The 21,665-nt window shown below is 41.9% G+C and overlaps 2 protein-coding genes across 6 annotated transcripts in view; both read right to left on the reverse strand.

The window, feature by feature from the left end:
* The window catches only part of FSD1L (fibronectin type III and SPRY domain containing 1 like), a 70,285-nt gene extending 60,426 nt beyond the window's left edge, over positions 1-9,859 (reverse strand). For both annotated transcript variants that reach the window (XM_060154703.1, XM_060154704.1), the window contains exon 1: positions 9,708-9,859. In XM_060154703.1, coding sequence (XP_060010686.1) covers positions 9,708-9,722 — 15 coding nt within the window. In that variant the 5' untranslated portion in view covers positions 9,723-9,859. The remainder of the gene's footprint in view (positions 1-9,707) is intronic.
* A 7,675-nt stretch (positions 9,860-17,534) lies between these two features.
* The window catches only part of SLC44A1 (solute carrier family 44 member 1), a 212,778-nt gene continuing 208,647 nt past the window's right edge, over positions 17,535-21,665 (reverse strand). For all 4 annotated transcript variants that reach the window (XR_009541529.1, XR_009541531.1, XR_009541530.1 and 1 more), the window contains one exon: positions 17,535-17,760. Coding sequence is in view for 1 of the 4 variants with exons in the window: in XM_060154708.1 (XP_060010691.1) it covers positions 17,746-17,760 (15 nt within the window). In the remaining 3 variants the exon portion in view is untranslated. The remainder of the gene's footprint in view (positions 17,761-21,665) is intronic.

Below are 21,665 nucleotides of genomic sequence, written 5' to 3' on the forward strand. Positions count from 1 at the left end.
ATTTCTGGGTATTTATCTGAAAACAAAAATACTAATCTGAAAATACTAATTCAAAAAGATAAATGCACTCCTATGTTCACTGCAGCATTATTCACAATAGCCAAAATGAGAAAGCAACCTAAGTGCCCATTGATAGATGAATGGATAGTGAAGATGAGAGCTATATACACTGGAATATTACTCAGCCATAAAAAAGAATGAAATCTTGCCATTTGCAACAACATGGATAGACCTAGAGGGTATTATGTTAAGTGAAGTATGTCAGACAGTGAAAGATAAATACCATATAATTTCACTTATACGTGGAATCTAAAACACAAAACAAATGAACAAACATATTAAAACAGAAAGAGTCATAGTTACAGAGAACAAACAGGTGGTTGCCAGAGGGGAGAGGGGAGAGGGGGAGGGGGATGGGTGAGGTAGGTGAGAGAGATTAAAAGGTAAAAACTTCCAGTTACAAAATAAATGAGTCTCAGAGATAAAATGTACAGTGTGGTAAAAATAGTCAATAATAATGTAATATCATTGTATGGTGACAGATAGTAATTAGATTTATTGGGGTGATCATTTGTAATGCACAGCAATATTAAATCACTATGTTGTGTGATTAGCATAGTTAATTCTTACAGGAATTAACACAGTAGGTCAATTATACTTCAAAAACAAACTCACAGAAAAAGAGATCAGATTTGTGGTTACCAGAGGCAGAGGGTGGCGGGACTCAGAAGTAGATGAAGGTAGTCGAAAGATACAAGTACTAGGGGTATAATGCACAACATGATAAATATAATTAACACTGCTATATGTTATATGTAATTAACGCTGTTGCCTAGTATATATGAAAGTTGTTGAGAGTAAATCCTGAGTTCTCGTCAAAGAAAAAATACTTTTCTCTTTTTCTTTTATTTTTTATCTACATGAAATGATGGATGTTCACTAATCTTACTGTGATAATCATTTCATGATGTATGTAAGTCAAATCATTATACTGTACACCTTAAACTTATATAGTGATATATGTCAATAAAACTGGAAGGAAAAAAACCCCAGAAACCTAGGCCACCATCATTACATCCTTTCCTTTCATTTGTATTCTACACGCAGTCACCAATTCTGTAGATTTTACCTCCTAAATAACTCTGTAATCACTATTACCACAAGTCAGTATCATATCTCAACTTATACTCTTGCAAAACGTAACAGGCCTCTGATCCATTCTTTCTCCCCAGTAATCAGCTCTCTATATTGCAGCTAGAGTAATATGTTAGCATCACTCTTCCTGCTTAATTGTCTTGCCACAAGGCCTTGGATAAAACTGAAAATCTTTTAACATGAGCTGTTAACATGACCTTAAACATGACATTACATAATCTGTAAGACCCTGCATGATCTTCCTTCCCCCTGCCTACCTCACCTGTTTCAACTCACACCAGACTTCTGTCTTGCTGTATTCCAGCTGCAGTAGCCTGCTGTGAGTTTCTCTAATATGCTTTGCTTCCCACCTGGGAACCCTCACAGTTATCAATTCTTCCTGTTCTAAAACATATACACAATTTTTTGTTAAAACAAGTTCCAAAAACTTGTTTTTGGAATGAGCCCATTCTATATATTTAAGTATACCCACACACGCGCGCGCGCGCACACATGCACACTTGCTTCATTTCTTTTATTATCAAAGCCTGACGGTGAAGAAAGGCAAAGACAACTTTGAACTGGGACTCTATCAACCTGAAAGAATGCCTACCAGGGTCTCTCAGACTTCATCTCAGATCTCAAGTCTCCCATTACCCTCCAAATACTGATGGATAAAGTGACAGATAAACATAGATGGATAAAGGCAATATAAATCATCTGAAGTTTATCTAGATAATATAACTGATTTTGCAAGACTTCAGGTGGCCATGACTAAAAGCTTTAGGTGATACAGGTCTGAAGATATGCTTTGGCAAATACGAATTCTGCTGGATCACAGTAAAATATGTAGAATGTATGTCTCCAGAGGCAGTATGCATAGGCAATCTCAGCCATTGTCCTTTGGTCATGCACCTCAGTCACCAGGAGCTCAAGAAAACCTACACTATCAAAATTAAGCCTCTCAATTACTTGACCATGGAATTCGTCTAAGGTAACTGCTATGTTAACAAAGGGGAGGGGGGCGGGAATGACACGCCCCAGCCAAGCACAACTGCAGTCATTCCTATGGAATGGTTCAAAGTAATCTGGGATGTACAAGGCATGAGGTACCCTCTTCAAAGAAGCATAGCTTAAAGTTATGCTTATAGTCCCTATAAATCATAATAAGTAAAAGCACAATCAATTGACTCTAAGCAAAATAATAATAACTAACACTTTTATACTCTTAAGGGCCAAGCACTATCTTAAGCTCTTTACATACATTAATTTGTTTAATCCTCTCAAGAATCCTATGAAGTAGGATACTTGGTTATCTCTGTTTTCCAATTTGGAAGCTGAGGTATAAAGAGGTTAAGTAACTTGCCCGGGACCTCAGAGTTAGTATGTGGCAGAACCAGAATTCAAATTAAGACAGTCTGACTCCTGAGTCTATGCTCTTAACAATTAGCACTGTACTACCTGAAAACAAAGATCAGAGGTCCATGAAAAGAAAGTCAGAACATCTAAGAGCATCAAAAGGACTTAAGATTTTCTTTAAGACTGGAAAAAACTAGGAATGAGCAACAGGCTGTAACATGTACCACCCTGCCAAACACAAGGGCAACAGTAACAGCTCTTCTTACCGCAGGCATATGATCATTAACTCTGAGAACATGATGACGGTCACCATCTGAAATGGCATGGTTCTACTGGTTTTAGCTTAATATATGTGAATATGACAAATTCAAATGTGAGTCTTAATTCTGCATTCAACAAAAAACTCTGCCAACTGGGCTACTTAACTGGAAACTATCCAGTGCAATAAGTGCCTGAAGTTATGATGCAGAAACTTCCTGTTCTTAGAACCAGTGGCAAAAAACCATTATACCCGTGTTTATATGCTACTCTGAATCCAAAGGCATCAATAACCAAGTGGCCATAATTAGACACTGTGATATATGGGTTTCCCACCAGCATCTACTCAGACAAGGAGAAAATTTCTGATTCAAATTCTACATTAGTATTCCAGACAGTTGAGATACACGAATCTAGAACCACTGCAAATATCACTAATCAATCTACAATTTAAAGGGGCCAAACTATGACTATAGTCATTTCAGTTAGTATTCATTAAGCACTTTCTATGTGCCAGGCACTATACTAAGCTTCTAACATGGACTATCTTTTTAATTATCACAATAGACAGCAATATGTCTTTGTATTTTATGGTTGAAGAAAGAGAGGTTAAAGAAGTTATGAAACTTCCTTTGATCACGCAGCTGTCAAATGGCAGTCACAATTCAAATCCAGGAAGCTGCCTCCAGAGTCTGTGCTCTTACACCACTCTAGGCTGCATACACTGCAGAGGACTGTACAAAACAGTCATAGGGTTCCTGCAACCAGAGAAAAGGGATCAGTGAAAAATCCTAATGCCACCAGGAATTATGCCACTTGTATCACTCCACACCAAAGACCTCTCCTTTGAATCAGGAAATGAGTAGAAATCCAGAATGCTCTATCCAGCTGGTAAGTTAGACAACCAGAATCTTACCAGCTGACCATAGTTATGGCAACACATAACAAGAGTATTGTGCTCAAAAGTGATGCAACGAGCTAGAAAAGGAGAATTATATATTGTTGAGGAATTCAGGAATCTGATAATCATAAATAGTTAACTGGTAGAAAGCTACGCCCTCTGTAACAGTGAAACAGCTGGGATTACTACCTCTGTACACAGATGCCACTGAGGTGATCCACAGAAAAAAAATCTAGTAAAAGACCTGGTAGGGAATACTGTCTTTTCACCCTGAGCCCAGTTGCAGGTATCAGGGCAGAAGAAGAGGTTCTTTCCCAACTAGGATTTGAGGAAATACAGTGTATCAGAGGCTGAGGAAGCCTCATCCATTTTTGCAGCCTCTGAACTGTCTGTTCCATCCAATGAAGTCTAAGAGGCTCACATTCGGCCATGGAAACCAGAGGACTCATCATCTAATTAAGGGAGGTGGAATGGAAGTAGAGATGGGGGTACTCTCAGGTACCACTAGTAGCAGTATAAACTGACAAAACCTTTCTGAAGGGCGACTTGGCAATACACATCAAAAGATATTTAAAAGCATATACACAATGACTCAGTAATTCCATTTCTACTAATTTATTCTAAGTAAATAATTAAAGAGTATAAGCCGAGACTTGACGACAAAGATTTCATCTTACTATTATTTATAATATTAAAAGGTTAGGACCAACATAAAAGCATGAGAAAAGGATACTAACTAAAAATCAAGTAGGGCTTCCCTGGTGGCGCAGTGGTTAAGAATCCTCCTGCCAATGCAGGGGACACAGCTTCAACCCCTGGTCCAGGAAGATCCCACATGCCGTGGAGCAACTAAGCCTGTGCACCACAACTACTGAGCCTGCGCTCTAGAGCCTGTGAGCCACAACTACTAAGGCCCACGTGCCACAACTACTGAAGCCCGTGTGCCTAGAGCCTGTGCTCTGCAACAAGAGAAGCCACCGCAGTGAGAAGCCCGCACACTGCAACAAAGAGTAGCCCCCACTCACCACAACTAGAGAAAGCGCGCGTGAAGCAACAAAGACCCAACGCAGCCAAAAAAAATTAAAATTTTTTAAAAAAATCACGTAATATATATCCATATTAAAGAATTCTGCTAAATCATTAAAAGTGTTGTAGAATGATATTAACATGGAAAAAGATATCCTTACATATTAAGTGAGAGGCAAATTATAAATCACTATACATAGTGTGATACCATAGTTTTTTTAAGTTTCTATATGCATTAAAAAAGACTGGAATGTAATATATACAAATGTTAAAAGAAGTTATCTCTGGGTGGCAGGATTATGGGTGATTTTTATTTTATTTTCATTTATCTATATTTCCTAATTTCCTACAATAAACTTGTGTTACTTGTATTTATAATGCAACAGGAGTGCACAGGCTGGCTGTGCTAACACTATTATAAATTAGTTCAAAATATAATTAGCTATCATCAGCAAATATCAATAACTGAGACCATATTAATCAGAACCTTGTGGCCGGGAAGCAGTGCCAACTGAGGATATAAAACATAGAAAAAGAAAGCTGTAGAAAAAATCCACTAACTTCAAAGTATTGTCCACCCTACACTGGAGTGGAATATCTATCACTATGGCATTCAATATGTGTTTGCTGCATGAATAATCCTGCTTACATTCAGCCAGGCACTGCAAAGAACCATTGTCTTTAAAAAAATTTTTTTAAGTTAGGTCTGTTTCACTATATTTCTAGTTTTTTTTTAAACTGTCAAGTTCAATAAAAATGAAGGTGTCTGTATTTAAACACAGTGATACAAGTATGTCAGCATGGTCCTTTGAAGAGGGTACCTCGTACCTTGTACATCCCAAATTACTCTGATCCGCTCCACGGGAATGACTGCAGTTGTGCTTGGCTGGGGTGTATAAAAACCCCAGTTATACTTTCCTGGTCACACCTCTATTTTAGAAAGCAAAGACCTTCCCTCAAAAAAGAAAGAGAGCTGGAGAGAAGGGAGATACATGTACTACAGAAAAATGATTTGTAGCAGCAAGGGAGACCAAATTCCAGAGTTTTATCTAAATCATGTTCTATACTTTCTATCAACGATTTTTACTAGACTAAACTAGTTTCTTAATAACAACAACAACAAAAAAACTACTTTATAGGGGTTTATATCTTAAGTTTTATCTTAAGATCTAAGACATATCTGAAGATAAAGATATATCTTAAGTTTATATTTTAAGGTATATCTTAAGTTTATGTCTTAAGTTAATATCTTAAGTTTTAATGACATTAATCATGCCATCATTTAAAGGCAAAGGAGCAAGGCAGGAAGGGTGGTAATGAAAGAAGCTTGAGCTGGGAAGAAAGACCTGGTATGAATCCAGTCTACCACTTGCTAGCTGTGTGACTCTGAACAAGTTATTTAACCTCTCTCAATTCCATCTTCCATATCTTTACAACAGGAATAACAGCTGTTGTGAGAATTTAAAGCAGTCTAATACAATACTGGATACAGAACAATAGTCAAATTTCATTTCTCTTTCCTTTCCTCAGGACTGAGAAAAAGGCATAATTTTAGAACATGAGAGACGGTTGGCTATCTGGATATGGTGGAGGCCTCCGAACTGTTAGGGTACAACAAGAAGGCAAAGGATAGCAAATACCAGGGCAGAGGAAGAAACTGGGATGAGGAAGCCAAGTCTAGACATGCTACTGGTTGCAGGTCGTGTTGTGCTTTAAAACTCTCCCTACTCAGTTCAATCTCCTCAGTCTAGGTTTGTTCAGTCTTGCACATCAAGCCTTGCCTGACTGTCACTATTCCTCTCTAAGCAGAAAGTAGAATATGCGGGGGGAAAGGGAGGAAAAGCAAACAACTGACAATGTATGCTCTTGATGACATCTTCCCTCAGGGATCCCTTCCCCTTTCCTCTCCACCTTTATTATCCCTACAGCACAAACCCTTCCTAGAAACAGCAACCCCTATGAATATGAATGATCTCCTGCGCAAGAATTTAACTGAAACTATCAAATTCTAAGCACCAAGATTCTAGAAAGGTGCAAATGTCTTATTTGTTTCAATGGTTTCTTTGAACATACACATTTTATCAGGTAAAGAAACCTTTGGGATTTTATCTTAAAACCACTTAAGGACATAATCAAAAGGTTTGAGTATCAAATAAAGCCACCTATCCATAACACATCCTGTTCACAAGTGTCCCAGAAACTCGATATAAACAAAATCCCTCTGTTTATTTCTAGAAGATAATACTGTGGTTTTCTGTATCCAACAGTACACCTTACATACCCAAGGTAATTATGTTTTCTTCCTCTACTCAAACAGAGCATCTGTTGCTAACACAAGTCCAAGTTATTTTCACAGACAAAAAAGCAGCTGGTCAAGCTAATCCATTTGCTGACTAGCCACCATCAAGCTTCTGTAAGACTGTCCAGTTAACTTAACCTCTATTGTCAGATTGCATGAGTCAGAACTTCCAATCCTCTTTCAATTAGGATTTAACAACTCTTCTTTGGCACCATCATTTGAAACATTTATTACAGACATAAACACAGAAAACATGCTTTAAACTTCAGGACAAAGGTAAGAAATGGTTAGACTGGATTAGAAAAATAGTTATACAAATTATCAACAAAGGGATGAAGTTACTTTGAAGTTGAGATTATGATTACTAATAGCTAACGGATAGTACTTATGTGTGCTAGGCACCAAGTGATTTTTAAAAATTAACACGATCTTCATAACCCTTTGAGGTAAGGAGACTTTAAAGATGAGGAAATGGAGACTGCAAACTGCCCAACCTCATTCAGTTCATAAATAGAAGGACTGGAGACGACTCTGAAGCCATCCTCTTAATAATTTAAAGCCCAAATCCCAAATACCTTACAAATGGATATATATTCAAGCCACTCTCACCCTCTGCCACTTGCAGTAACTATGTTTCCTTATGCTGACTAAGGTATCATCCCTGCTATTATTTTCGTTGTAACATTCTATAATAGAAAAGAAAAATCATGCCAGGGGTGTACTACTACTGTTTTATTTCAAGAGAAATACATAACCAGCTCAGTTCATTATTAGTTGAGGTATATAATTGAATCTGCAGTAATTCATGAGAAAAGAATGCTCAAATTCAGAGCACTGAATTGGTTATAAGCATCAACACATGATGCTTATTTTAAGCTACAAAACAAAGCGTTTTTTATTAGAAATATTATTTAATACTATCAATGAAATTCAACATATTTTCTAATATTGAGAAGTTGATTCTCTAACTTATCTAAGATACATTAGTACCAGTAAGAAAGAACAGCTAATTCTTCTCTACCTCTGGTAAAACTGTACACAGTACGTGTAGGTACTCAAATACAACATTTGGAATGAAACCAAGTTCAGATCTTAGCCTTATGCATGGCTAGTGGTATGACCTTGCAGGACTCACTCCAACTGGAGTCATTAAAATGAGAGACAATGCATGCCCTGGCAAAATAAGAGGAGCCACATTAAAATACTTTTTAAAATTATGTTTTACAGCACACAGAGTATTTTAGTACTTATTCTTTGTAAACTTTAAAGCACTGTAAAGTACATAATTCATACTTAATTATATTACCTGCTTTTTACAGTAACTGTAAAATATTCTCATTTCCACTGTATAAATGAGGAAATTGATTAATCACAGTTAAGTGATTTGCTCCATATCACAAAGCTACATATAGCAGCATGGAACCCGAGTCTCTGGACTCCAAGTCTTTGCCCTTCCGTTTGCTCTGAACTAATGTCCACTCAGATATCACATGACTTTTATTTAAAAAGTTAAATAAGCTTTGAAATGTTTTACAAATTCAAAACACACAAAATGTAATTTTTAAAAAATGTCTTACTAATAGTCATGAAAATTAAAAAATTGAATATACCTGAGTTTCAAGATGCACACATACAATGAAATCATATGACTTTTGTTAAATACTGTAATAGCTAACGCTAAACACATCACTACACTATTCTCTCATGCCCCCAGTGCTCAAGGAAGTGAATCCAGGCAAAATTATAGAAAACAAGGTTCTAACGTTTTTTCCAGTACTTTCTATCTAATAATAGAAAAGAATGGCCTCTTGGACATGCCCTTGTTTTTCCCTGCTACATTATTAGTAACACTGTGTTCCTTCTTATTATACTGCACTATATTTCAATTACTATAATCTAACAAAGAGAGCACCGTGGTTGATTTTTATATAGGGATTATAACTAAATATTAATAACACTTCTAATTGTATTCAAACGTTGGCTATGTTCTCTAAATATATATATATTTTGGTTAATAAAAACGGCTAGTTCTGTATACCCTTTCTTTAACTTGTTCAGAAAGTATAAAACATGCCAAAACAACCATTAAGGTAACTGACCGGCAGCACTGAACTGGTCAGAGGGTGGGACCGCTGCTCTGACAACTGTCAGTCTTTTCTCTCAATTCAACCAACACTAAACACCAAGACGTGCTAGTGAACTAGTCCCGAGGAGGGCTGGGGCGGTGGACAAGGCTGGGCGGGGGGCGGTACTAAGGAGATCTGGTTCCCGACCTAAAGAGGCACAGATTTTGCCAAGACAGGAGAAGACTGGGTCGAGGAGAGGGGCCAGCTTCGGCGTCAGCCGGTAGACCCCCATGTGCCTTGACTTCCTCTTCTGCTAAGGATGGATAAACCCTCACTAGCTCACCGTGAGGCTGCGAGAATCAAAGAGGGCCCAGACCGTTGCAAAAACTGATGAAAACCTGGGGGCGGCTCCCGCTATCCCCTCAGGAGCCAGGGACCAGGACCCAGGACCAAGTACAGGGCAGAAGCTGTCCAGGGTCACGGGGCGCGGTCCCCGCAGCCCGGCGGGCGCCGCTTTGCTCCTAGTAAAGAGCAAAGCGGCCTGGCGGCCTCGCCCTCCGCGGCCATAGCCCAGCCTCAGGCTGGCCTGGCCAGCCCCGCTCGCCCACCGCCCACCCGGCCGGGGAGCTCTGCCCAGCCTCGGCGGCCCAGCGCCCGCGCTTACTTTCTGAGAGTCCATGGCCAGGGGCTGTGTCCGCTAGACCCAAAACCGCGTCGAAGAACCTTGCGAGGAGACGGAGGGAGGTCGGACACGCCAACACGGCTACCCGGGGCCGCTGCTCTGCTGAGCCACCGCCGCCTCTGCCTCAGCCTCAGATCTCACCGGCGCCGCCCGGCCGCGCCCCGTCCGCGCCCAGCCCCGCGCGCGCCGCAGTCGCGCCGCCGTTGCCAGGGTGAAAGGGCGGCCCGCGGAAGGGAGGGGGCGAGGAGCGCCTTGCGCACGCGCCCTGCTGCGAGAAGAGATGGGGAGGGGTGGAAGGGGGGTGCTGGTTATCCGGTGCAGCGACGGAGCGGCAGAGAGAGAGGAGTGCTCGCCCCTCGGTCCCGCCGGTCGTTTGAAGAAGCCTCGCCCTCCTTCCCCCATCCTTTTTCCTCCAGCGCGCGCGATTGCTGCTGGCTTTGGAATGGACCACTGGGCATCCAGCAGCCGGGTCCGTGGGGAGGGCAGGGGAAGGAAAGCTCCAGCCCTGGAGATAGATCAGCCTCTTCTCCATCCTGCAAGCATCTGAAGCACCTCCTTATGCTAGCCCTTGGAGAAGCAGCCAGGCTGACAGGCCCAGCGGTCCAGTGGGAAGGAAATGGCTGGGAGGGCGATGTAGTGGAAACATGGGGAAAGCCTGTAGGAACGAGACAGAAACTTGGGTAGACTGTGGAGTCTGGTAGACCTTTACCAGAGAGCCCCCTGGGAACCTTGCTCGCTGTGACTTTGAGCAACTACTCTCCCAGAGCCTGTTTCATCTTTGGTAAAATAAATAATTCTGACTTTGCAGAGCATTATGAAGATTAAATAACGTATTGGGGGCTTCCCTGGTGGCGTAGTGGTTGAGGGTCCGCCTGTCGATGCAGAGGACACGGGTTCGCGCCCCGGTCCGGGAAGATCCCACGTGCCGCGGAGCGGCTGGGCCCGTGACCCATGACCGCTTGGTCCTGCGCGTCCGGAGCCTGTGCTCCGCAATGGGAGAGGCCGCAACAGTGAGAGGCCCGCGTACCGCAAAAAATAAAAAATTAAAGAAAAAAATAACGTTTTGGAAGTGCCCAGTACATAGTTAATGCTCAGTAATTATAGTTATTGGTGGGAAGCTAGAACCTGCTCAGTCTGGACTGAGGGGACAATAGAGACTAGAAAGCTTGGGAAGGTACGATTCAAAATGTTCTTCCCCAAGTGGACAGGCCTCATCTTCCATTTCGATGACTGCAGAGGTTCAGAAAAGTTCAACTGGGCAATCACTCATTGTGAATGAACAAAAGGGAAAAATATATTGAGTACCTATCAGGTACCAATTCCACAGACTGAGAATCAGCAGTGACAAGGCATTTTACATACATACATATATATATATGTATGTATGTAAAATGCCTTATATGTATATAAAATGCCTCCTTACATTACATCTCTAATGTAAGGAGTTTAGACGTTTTACAGGGAAAAATTACATGGGATAAATGGAATCAGAGAATTGTGTGGGCTTCATGCTCGGTAGGAGAGTCAGGGAAGGCCTCTCTCGGGTCACTCCTGAGAGTGAGAGAATAACTATACAAACATCTGGAGAAAAGCATTCTAGACAGAAGAAACAGCAAATACAAAGGTCCTGAGAGGGCATGGTCTCTATGTTTAAGAAACAGCATTTATCCTACAAGGCTGTAATTATCTCTGTAGATGTGTCTCCCTGACGATACTTGTGGGTCGAAATTTCTTTTACCCATATCTGTATCGCCAGCACAGGGCCTGCCATCTAGTATGCATTCAGTAAATCCTTTTTAAACTGGACAGACATGTACAAGAAAGGGGTTGAAGGGAACAAAAGGAAAAACTAGTTCAGGCCGGGTGGGTTGTTTTTGAAGGTCAGGGTCCAGGGCCTATGTGCACAATTTTCCTCCTGCGTCTGAAAGTAGTGGCATGCAGTCTTGCAGAGAGATGCTCCTTTTCTTGGTATCAAGGGAAAGGAGCCTCCTCTCCAAGCTGCCCCAGTTCCATGAGGAGAGATGAGAGCAGCCAGGCACTCAGCGACTAGCCTGCCGCTGCAGCCATGCAGGCCATTCTCCGCAGTGCACGCGCACTGCAGCTGAGTCAGTTTCCCTTGAGGGAGAAATGCAGCCTCGGGACTGGAGAACATCAGAAGTCAAACCACCCTGCTGTGAGCTCCCCAGCCCTGCACCTGCCTGCCACTGCACGACCCAGTGAAGAAGAAACAGCATTTAGCACTGTCCCCAGTTCTCTTGCTGCAAGGACTTTACCTCACTACTGTCAGGGGGTAACTCCTGGGCACTCTGTGACTGATGGGCTTAACCCCCGAAGGAGGCAGAAAGAGGCTTTGGAGACAGTGAGTCAACAGCTGAAATGCGATCTCCAGATTCTGTCCCAGGCCACATCCCAGGAGCTCACTCCTGGCCCCTTGCCTCCCCGCTCCCCTAGTTCTTTCCCTGCAGCCCAGCCAAGAACCTGCAGCTTTTGACAAGAGTGCTACCCCATTTGACTTCTGCTCTCGCCAGATCTCTGTCTCCTCTGGCCAGTCTGGCTCCCTGCCCAGCTTCCCGGGCCTTCTGGTTTCCCTCATTCTCATCTGTAAACAGCTAGTGTCTTCTAGCTGTGACTTCTGTCTTCCCCGGCCCACACAGCAGGCACTCACCTAGCTGGGCACTAAGTCTGCTGCCTGACCCACTCCCACTGCTTCTGGCCTATGGGCAAGTCCTTTGCCTCTTCACAGCCAAGTCAGTTTAGAAATTTTCAAAAATAGCTTTTCTAATAAACCAAAGCCCTTGTTCTCAAATGTAATCCCCAGACCAGCTGAATCAGCAGCACCTGGTAACTTGTTAGTAGTACAAATTCTCAGGCTTCATCCCCAGACTTACTAAATCAGAATCTCCAGGGGGTGGGAGGGGGGTACAGTAATCAATGTTTTTCCAAGTCCTCCAGGTGATTCTGACGCACACTAAAGTTTGGTCGCCATTGAACTGAGAGAAAGCAAATTGTTTTAAAAAAAAAAAAAAGGGAAAAGGGAACTACAGAAGCACAGAAACAGATGACTTTTCAACACAGGTTTCTGATTCTGAGATAGCATATCTGGTCATAGATATTTATTTGAATGAGGTTCCTCGGCCTTCAGGACTGCCTTTCTGACTAAATCCCAATTTAGGATAGCCTCAGGCTTGGCACTGCTGATTTAAAGAGTCTGGCAAAATTGTCTCTTCCAGAACCAGGTTTCCTGTTCTCTCTTGCCAGGCATCGCCTGCAGCCCTGAGTTCCCTCATAAGTTCTGGGATCCCCCATCTCTTGGGAGAGAAAATTTCTTCCCTTAAGTTTCTTGCCAACAGTCTTTCCCTTTGGTATAGGGCCATCGCCCTGGAGTCAGCCATCTGAATTTTTTTCTTTTTTTTTTTTTTTTGGTGGTACGCGGGCCTCTCACTGCCGTGGCCTCTCCCACTGCAGAGCACAGGCTCCGGACGCGCAGGCTCAGCGGCCATGGCTCACGGGCCCAGCCGCTCCACAGCATGCGGGATCCTCCCGGACTGGGTTACGAACCCGTGTCCGCTGCATCGGCAGGCGGCCTCCCAACCACTGCGCCACCAGGGAAGCCCCAGCCATCTGAATTTTAATCCTGCCACTGCTACTTACCAGCTGTGTAGACTTCAGTGAGTCATTTAACCTCAATAAGCCTCAATTTCCTTATCTGTAACATAGCGATCATAGTGGTAGTAATTCCCAGTTAGGGTTGTTGTGAGGATTAAAGGAGATTATGTATGCAAAATGCCTGATTTAGACACATTTAACAAATGGTAGCGGTTACTGTTATTACTGCCTTGTACATCATATCCTTCTGTGCCACCATGGCATGGCTTTCTGCTCCTTGATCTCTGAGGTCTTAGAAGTCCTATTCTCACCCCTAGCCAGTTTTCACTGTCATACCTGGCTTTTCTGAAACATAATCACTGGCCAGATGCAGCTCTTTGTTGAAGCCAAATCTTCACCCATTGCTCCCTGTTAATATCTGGCCTGAGTCTTGGCATACACTACATAGCCTCGGAAAACCCTGAGCTTCTCTAAGCCTCAGTTTCTTCAGCTGTGAAATGGGCATCATAACAGTACCACCTGTAAGGGTGGTTGAGTGGATTAAATGAGAGAATTCATATTAAGTGTTAAGCACAGTGTCTGGCATGTAATAAGCATTCAAAAAATATTATCTATTATCATCTCTTCCTAACCACAGAAATCTAACTCATTCTTTTTTTTCCTGCCCCCTTCTGACCAAAAATAAATTCACCCAAAATCCCTGGAACCCCTTGGAACTTGGAGTACTAATTTCTGATCCTATAAGTTCTCATAGGAGGGAAGGGATGGTTCTGGTCTGACGTGAGCTTGTGCTCTAACTCCATACTTGGAGAGCTCTAAGCAAAGCGGGAAGCAGTCAGGGGACACAAATCTGACAAAGGGCCTGGAAACCATGTGAGAAGAGACACAATTAAAGCACCTGTGAGTATTTAGCCTGGAGAGGAAAAACTCAGGGAGGACACAGTCATTTAGGCTTCAAATCTCTCTAGGGCTGTTGTGTGGAGGAGGAATCTGGCTTGTCCTCTAGCCTCCCCCAGATAAGAGTTAGACCTGATTTGGTGGAAGCTACAGGAAGATAGATTTCCACTCAACAAAAAGTCCAATTTTCTAAGAGAACCGTACCGAGCTGGGATGGATTTTTGTTTGGTTGGAAGGTCCCCATCAGTGGAGGTATCCAAACAGAGGGCTGGGCATTTCCTTGTCAGAGCTGTTTTAAGGGGATCAGGCACTGGAAAATAACTGGCAGAGATAACCTTTAACATCTTTCCAAACCCTGAGGTTCTCTCATTCTTCAAACTAGAGGCCAGTTACTATGCATTCCCTTTCTGACTCAGCTTTGCAATTGTACTCACCTTTGGAATGCACTCTGAATCTCTTCTCCCCACCCTCACTCTCATAAGATCCATCACAAGAGGTCCCACTTTTCCTGGGAGAGAGCATGAGAGGGGCAGTTAACTAAACTGTAGCCATTATGATGTTACTATGTCACAGTCCCTTCTCCATGAATGATGGCCTGCTTTTATGCTAGGTCCCTGGGACACTGAGATAAGTGAGGTCTGGAAGACACAGGTGTTTCCATCACATCCTACCTTGGCTCTGGAAATGCCCCTGGATTCATCATGTTCAGAGAATGACCAAGGACACAGCAAATTCATCTGCCTCTTGAGCTCCTCTGTGTGAAAGGATGCTGGCCCCCAGCCAGGTCTCTCCAACACAGAGGAACAGGCTCACTGTTCCTAGTAAGAACATTGCTCAGCAGCCCCTCTGAGGCCCTCTGCATATACTCTGAAGATGGTATGGGCCCGATTGAGGCTGCGTGGTTGAGACTAGGGAGAGGAAGGGCCGTTGTGAGTTCTATTTCACTGGCTAAGCTCCAGGACTCTGACACCAGACTGTCTGAATTCAAATGCCAAGTCTCCCACTTATCAGTGGTGTGGCCTTGGGTGATTTCTTAACCTCTCTGTACCTCAATATTCTCATTTGTACAATGAGAGTATTAACAGGACCCACTTGAAAGGGTTGTCGGGAAGATAAATGACAATGTATATACAGTGCTTACGATAATGCCTGACATATGGAAAGTACATAGTATGTGTCCGCTATCTATTATTCTTTTCTAAAATAAACCATTCTTGAGTACAGCACCAGGAAATAATGGTTTCTGAGCCCTTTGATACTGCAGTGCCACTGCAGTCAAGTTCAGATGGTACCATGTCAGCACCTTCTAGGGAAGTCTCTTGAAATCCGTCATTCTAAAGGTCAATCTGAACTCTCTCCTAGCAATCGGAGATTGAAGGGGGAAGGTGACAGGACTTAAGCAGACGGGAAAGGACAACAGGATCCTTCCCAAGCCAAGAAAACAGTCTGAGCAAAGGTGAAAAAGAAGGAGAAGAATAACTAGAGGCAATAGAGATAGGAGTTGAAACAAATGAAAACAGCAACCTTTAATGTCCAAATACCCGGGCAGTATTAGGAAAATTCTGGAACATATAGGAGATGAAATATTCTCAGCCATGAAAAATTATCTTTATGAAAAATACACAGCAACGTGGGAGAGAGCTTATGATAATACAATTTAAAAACAAAACAAAAACCTTAGCTGGAATAGTTTTTTTCTAAACACAATTGGAGAGTGATTTCTGGTAACGGAAACATTTATAAACTTCTCTTTTGTTTATAACTTTTTGTTTTTGTTGCGCTGCTGGGCATATGGGATCCTAGTTCCCCCACCAGGGATCGAACCTGGGTCCCCTGCAGTGGAAACACGGAGTCTTAACTACTGGACCGCCAGGGAAGTCCCTGTTTATATAACTTTTAGCTTAGGTGAAGAATCAATACATCATATATAAGAAAGCTCAGCCTGGTTTCCTATTATCGCCTACAACTATTATATGTTTACTTTTCTGCTTACATAAAAGTGAATCAAAGACAAGTACATTGGCTTTGAAATATAAACCCAAACTTGGCGTGACTTCCTCGTGATTAAAAAAAAGAATAAGACGGGTGGAGAGAGAGATTCATAGGGGTCAGATTGTTTTGGTCTCTATATTCCCAGCTGGGGTGTTGGAATTTGAGCATTTTGTAAGTGGGAAGCCACTTACAAGTTTATGAGCAGTTATTTTAGGAGACTTGATTTGGCAGGGGAAATCGGAAGGACATGAGTGGGATGCGTCTGGGGGGAGGAGCTGAGTGGGGACCCAGAGGCCCAGACTTCCCCCTTCTCCTCCCTGTCCCTTAACCTCCGCTGGTTGGATCCCTACAGCCCCACCCCCGTGCCCCACTCCACCACCACCAGTGACGGCCTTAGCAGTACGAATCTTTAAGTCGTTTTCTCAGTCAAATGAAAAAAATAATTAATTGGCCTTAATAAAAACTATTGGTTCTCTTCCTAAGTCATCTAAAACAGGTGTCAGCAAACTTTTTCTAGAAAGGCCCAGAGAGTCAATATTTTAGGCTTTGAGAGCCATATGGCCTCTGTCACAGCTATGCAACTCTGCCATTGTGGAGAGGAAGCAGCCTTAGGCAGTACATAAAGGACTGGGTGTGGCTGTGCTCCCGTAAAACTTAACTTACAGAAAGAGGTTGGGGGCTGATTTGACTCATAGGCCACAGTTTATCAACTTCTGATCTAAAAAAGCATTGTGTTATTTTTCTTAGAGACTAATTCTGTGATTTTTCAGTGCCTCTAAAGCTCCCTGACCCTCCCTTTCAGACACTTCCCATCACATACACTGCCATCCCCACCTCTATTTATGAGAGGAGTGCCAGTGATGATATGGTGGGCTAGTGATCTCTGGAGCAGTGATGGGCAAAGCGGCGTGTTAAAGTGGAGGGGCTTTGGACTTCATCTCAATTTGAGCCCTGACTCTGCCAACTGTGTGACCTTATACACAGCGCACAACCTCTCTGAGCCTCCATTTGCTCATGGGCAAAATGGAGATAATAGGTTCAACCTCACAGGGTTTTTGTGAGGATTAAATGTTTGTAAAGCACCCAGCCTAACAACTGGCATGGAACTGGCATTCAGTAAATAGTTACTAACCCACACGGGCTCTATAAATAGCTGTCAAACAGGACAGACCCAGCCTGCACGAAGAGAATTCCATTGTGGATCCAGCCTTCAGGTCAGTACTGGTACTGGAGTGAGAGGCAGTGGGATCATTAAACACACGCAAGGCTAGATAAGAAGGCAACATAAATTTGAAGAGGCTGCTGCCAGACACATTTGTATCAAATGCTTCTGATGAATCATTTATTAGGCAGCCCCACTGTACCACATCCTCTTGGTGGGCTGGTGGTTGGGGACATGGTCCCAGGCTTCCATTGAAGTAATAAGATCCTGCTCTTCATCCACAGACTCTCAACAGCTGGTGAGCGGGAGAACCTCGTGTAAACAGCCTCCTCTGAGTTCATTCTCCCGGGCTCATGGGACCAGTCACCTTCCCCTCAACTGAAAAATAAACACAACAAGAAAATGAATGCATCTCTCCTAGGGGAACACGACACAATGAGAAGCAATCAATAACAAGAAATAGTGTGGGATCATCTTTAGAGAAGACACTGTGAAATGTAAGAAGGCTAAACACACACACACACACACACACACACACACACACATATACACGGGTTAACAGACAAGAAAGATCTGAGAACCTGGGTTCATCCTGATTTTGCCTCCTTATCAGTTGTTCATTTCTGGGCAAGTTATTCAACTTCTATGCCTACATTTCCCCATTGTAAAATGAAGATAATCATGGTAAGTTCCTTTAAGGTTTTTGTGAGGATTAAATGCATTACTAAGTAGACAGTGCTTAGAACAGTGCCTGACACTTTGTAATGAATACTAGGTTAGTGTTTGCCATTATTTGGTATCAGTATTACTCATTCACAAAGATGTTTTCAGAATAGCTGAACAACTGAGTCAAACACATAATGAATCAAATTCAAAACTAATCTGAAAAATCTGATTCTGTGGTACAGTCAAAGACCCAAACCCAAAATTCAAATAAAACTTTGGATTTTTCACTCCCATGACTGAGAGGTGGGAGAGGTCAGACCAGGATGACAGGTGTTCCCGTAGTTCAGTTCAATTCAAGGAACAGAATATCCTAATTCTTAGGAAATATACAATGAAGTAGTTAGGAGTAAAGGGCCATGCTGTATGCAAATTGTTCTCAAGTAGTTAAAAAATATTAGATGTGCATACATATATATATGTATATAGAGAGAGAGAGAGACAGAGAGAGAGAGAGGGAGAAACGTTTAACAATAGGTGTAACAAGAGTCTATGGTGTTCAGTGTATCATTCTTTTTTTTTTTTTTTTTTTTTTGCGGTACGCGGGCCTCTCACTGTTGTGGCCTCTCCCGTTGCGGAGCACAGGCTCCGGACGCGCAGGCTCAACAGCCATGGCTCACGGGCCCAGCCGCTCCGGGGCATGTGGGATCTTCCCGGACCGGGCACGAACCCGTGTCCCCTGCATCGGCAGGCGGACTCTCAACCACTGCACCACCAGGGAAGCCCCAGTGTACCATTCTTATTCTTGCAGCTTTTCTGTAAGTTTGAAATCATTTCCAGATAAGTTTTAAAAAAACCCATTAGGATGGGTTAAAAATAAAAAGAAGCATTGACTCAAGTTTGACTATCAAACAAGCACTGGGCTGCTATAGGACAAGCAGAGGTGACAAGGTACAGTCTTGACAAGACACCAGGAGAGCCTGGACCTGGAACAAGGAAAGTGGTTCTATGACTCAAATATCTAATGGAAACAGGCAAACTAAGATCGTCTGATACAGCTGTCTCCACAGTAGGCTCTGCTTGTCCCCAGGTGCCTAAAACAGGTTGTATGTGGCACCAAGAATAACATTGCTTGAAACCTTTGCCATAAGCTCCATTTTAGGGCTTTAGTCTTAAGATTTTTGTTTACCATTCCAGTTGTCGCCTCTTTGCTGATCCCCCTGCCTCAACTTCTCCCCAACTTCAACCCATTTTGCAAACTGCTCATAGAATAAATCCCTCAACTGTCACTCTCACTACATCACCTCCTCACTCAGGAAATTACAATGGCTTCCTATTTTCCACAACCCAAATCTAAACTTTGCTGTCTTATCAGTTCCATATCTTCTGATTTTTATGTATCTTGGTTTGCAGTTTCAACTTTTTTCCCTGTCGCTGAAAATAACAGAACCTGGGATTCAACTGATACCCGATAGTGGTTGATGCTTAGCTGCAGTCATGTGGCCTGAGCACTAGGCTTATGCCAAAATTGTGATTTGTCTGAGATTGAGATAATAGTTCTTTCCTCCTATATATTTTTTAATTTAAATAAACTTAAATTTTAGAATAGATTTAGGTTTACAGAGAAGTTGCAAAGATAAAGAGTTTCCATATTCTCCACACCCAGTTTCCCCTATTTTTAACATCTTACATCACTATGGTACATTTATCACAATTAATGAAGCCACACTGGTACATAGTTATTAACTAAACTCCATACTTTATTCTTATGTCATTAATTTCCCCTAGTGTCCTTTTCTATTCCATGATTCCATCCAGGAGACCACATTACAGTTAGCTTTCCTCCTATTTTTAAATTTTAGAATATTATTTTAAAAGCCAAATGTAAACAAAGTGTATAGTCTAACTGAATAAGATTTTATATGACACTTTGATGCAATATCTTTCCTACTACCCTTGAACATGAAAAAACTCACAGCATCTAACTCATCTCCAGGCGTGATTAGAACGTTTATCCTGAGTTTTCTCTTTGTGTCAGATCCCTTGGGAACCCAGAACAGTCTTCTCAGATTTCATGTCCAAGACTACATCAAATTAGCTAGTCCAAGAAAGCTTTGCTTCCTATACAATATAAAGGAATTCTCTACACAGTAACTCACATGGAGATTCCTGAAATCTCTTGTTTGACACAAACACATGGTGGTAAAATGGGCTTTCACTACCACCTGTGGAAAGTACCTCAGAAACATCACCACTGTATTATTCCCGCATGGGCCAGGAATACTAGTGTCCTGTATGGAAAACTATAGTATCAACTGCCCTTAAACAGGCAGAGACTTTTCTCTCATCAGTTATAGGGAGTCTACCTACCCCACTCACAGAGCTCATTAGCTCATGGAGCTAATTAACAGACAATGTTTAATGGCTCTTTCTAGACACCGATTTAATCTGCATTCTTTCCAACACCCTCATCTTTCTCTGCATAGCTGGAGTAGAAAGAAAACTTTCATGATAACATTTAACCAAGTGGCTACGTTTTTCCCATCAGGAGTGGGTAATTTCCCATTCTCTCTCTTAAGGAAGAGAGATAATACCACTTCCTAGAAAAATTTCTTAGATGGAACCTGAATTTAAGTACAATATCCTTTAGCATCCTGCTAAGGGCTAATAGCTATAAAGATTTCAGATAACAAAAATATTTGAAAAGTAACAACAATGCTTTCCAAATGAAATACTTGGCATAGAATTTTAAATAGGCAACATAGGATTTTTATCATTTTTATTAAAAAAAATTTTTGATGTTTCCCTTGTCTGTTAAAAAACCCAATAAAAAATTAAAGGGAATTTTGAAAAAAGAAAAATTAATTTGTAATTCTGCCATCCTCACATACCTGTTTTCAGGTTTATTACTTCCCTTTTGTCTTCATCCACGGCATGTGTTCCTTTCACCTTGCATTATTTTATACACATTTCCTGTGTTTCTGGTATTCATGTAATTTTTCAATGGTTACATAACATTTCATTAAGCAGAGGTATAATTATTATTTAAACATTTCCCTAATGTGCTCTATGAGGGCAAAGACTTCTGTTATCGTCACCTCTGTACCCTCAGTGTTTAAAACAATGCTGGCAAAAAGTAGACACTCAGTACATATTTGTTGAATAAAAAGTAAATTCAAATCGTTTCAAATTTTTACTCATATTTATTATTATTTTTCAAATTTCATCATGCCTTCTTTGGACTTGTTAATTTTTCTCACTCTACCTCCATGAAATAAAAACAGTTTATTATGATGATTTTCTCTTTTGTATGTAGACAACATTGAGTGATCAGTTTTCTTTGATGATGATTGGTATGATTCCATGTAAATCCCTTGTGTATTTGAAATGTTTTTATTCTACCCTCACATTTATTTCATAGTTTGTATAGATTATAGAGTTCTACAGTGGAAATCATTTTCCCTCTGAATTTTGAAATTGTCTTTTCATTTTCTATTAGCTCTCAGTGCTCTCTTGAGAAAGCCAATGTTGTTCTGATTCTTGATCCTTTTTCTATATATAATGTTTCTCCCCTTCCCTTCTCTCTTTCTCTCCCTCTCTCCCGCCCTCTGTTCCTCCCC

Source organism: Lagenorhynchus albirostris, chromosome 7, assembly GCF_949774975.1.
Source record: "Lagenorhynchus albirostris chromosome 7, mLagAlb1.1, whole genome shotgun sequence".
NCBI classification, from domain to species: domain Eukaryota; kingdom Metazoa; phylum Chordata; class Mammalia; order Artiodactyla; family Delphinidae; genus Lagenorhynchus; species Lagenorhynchus albirostris.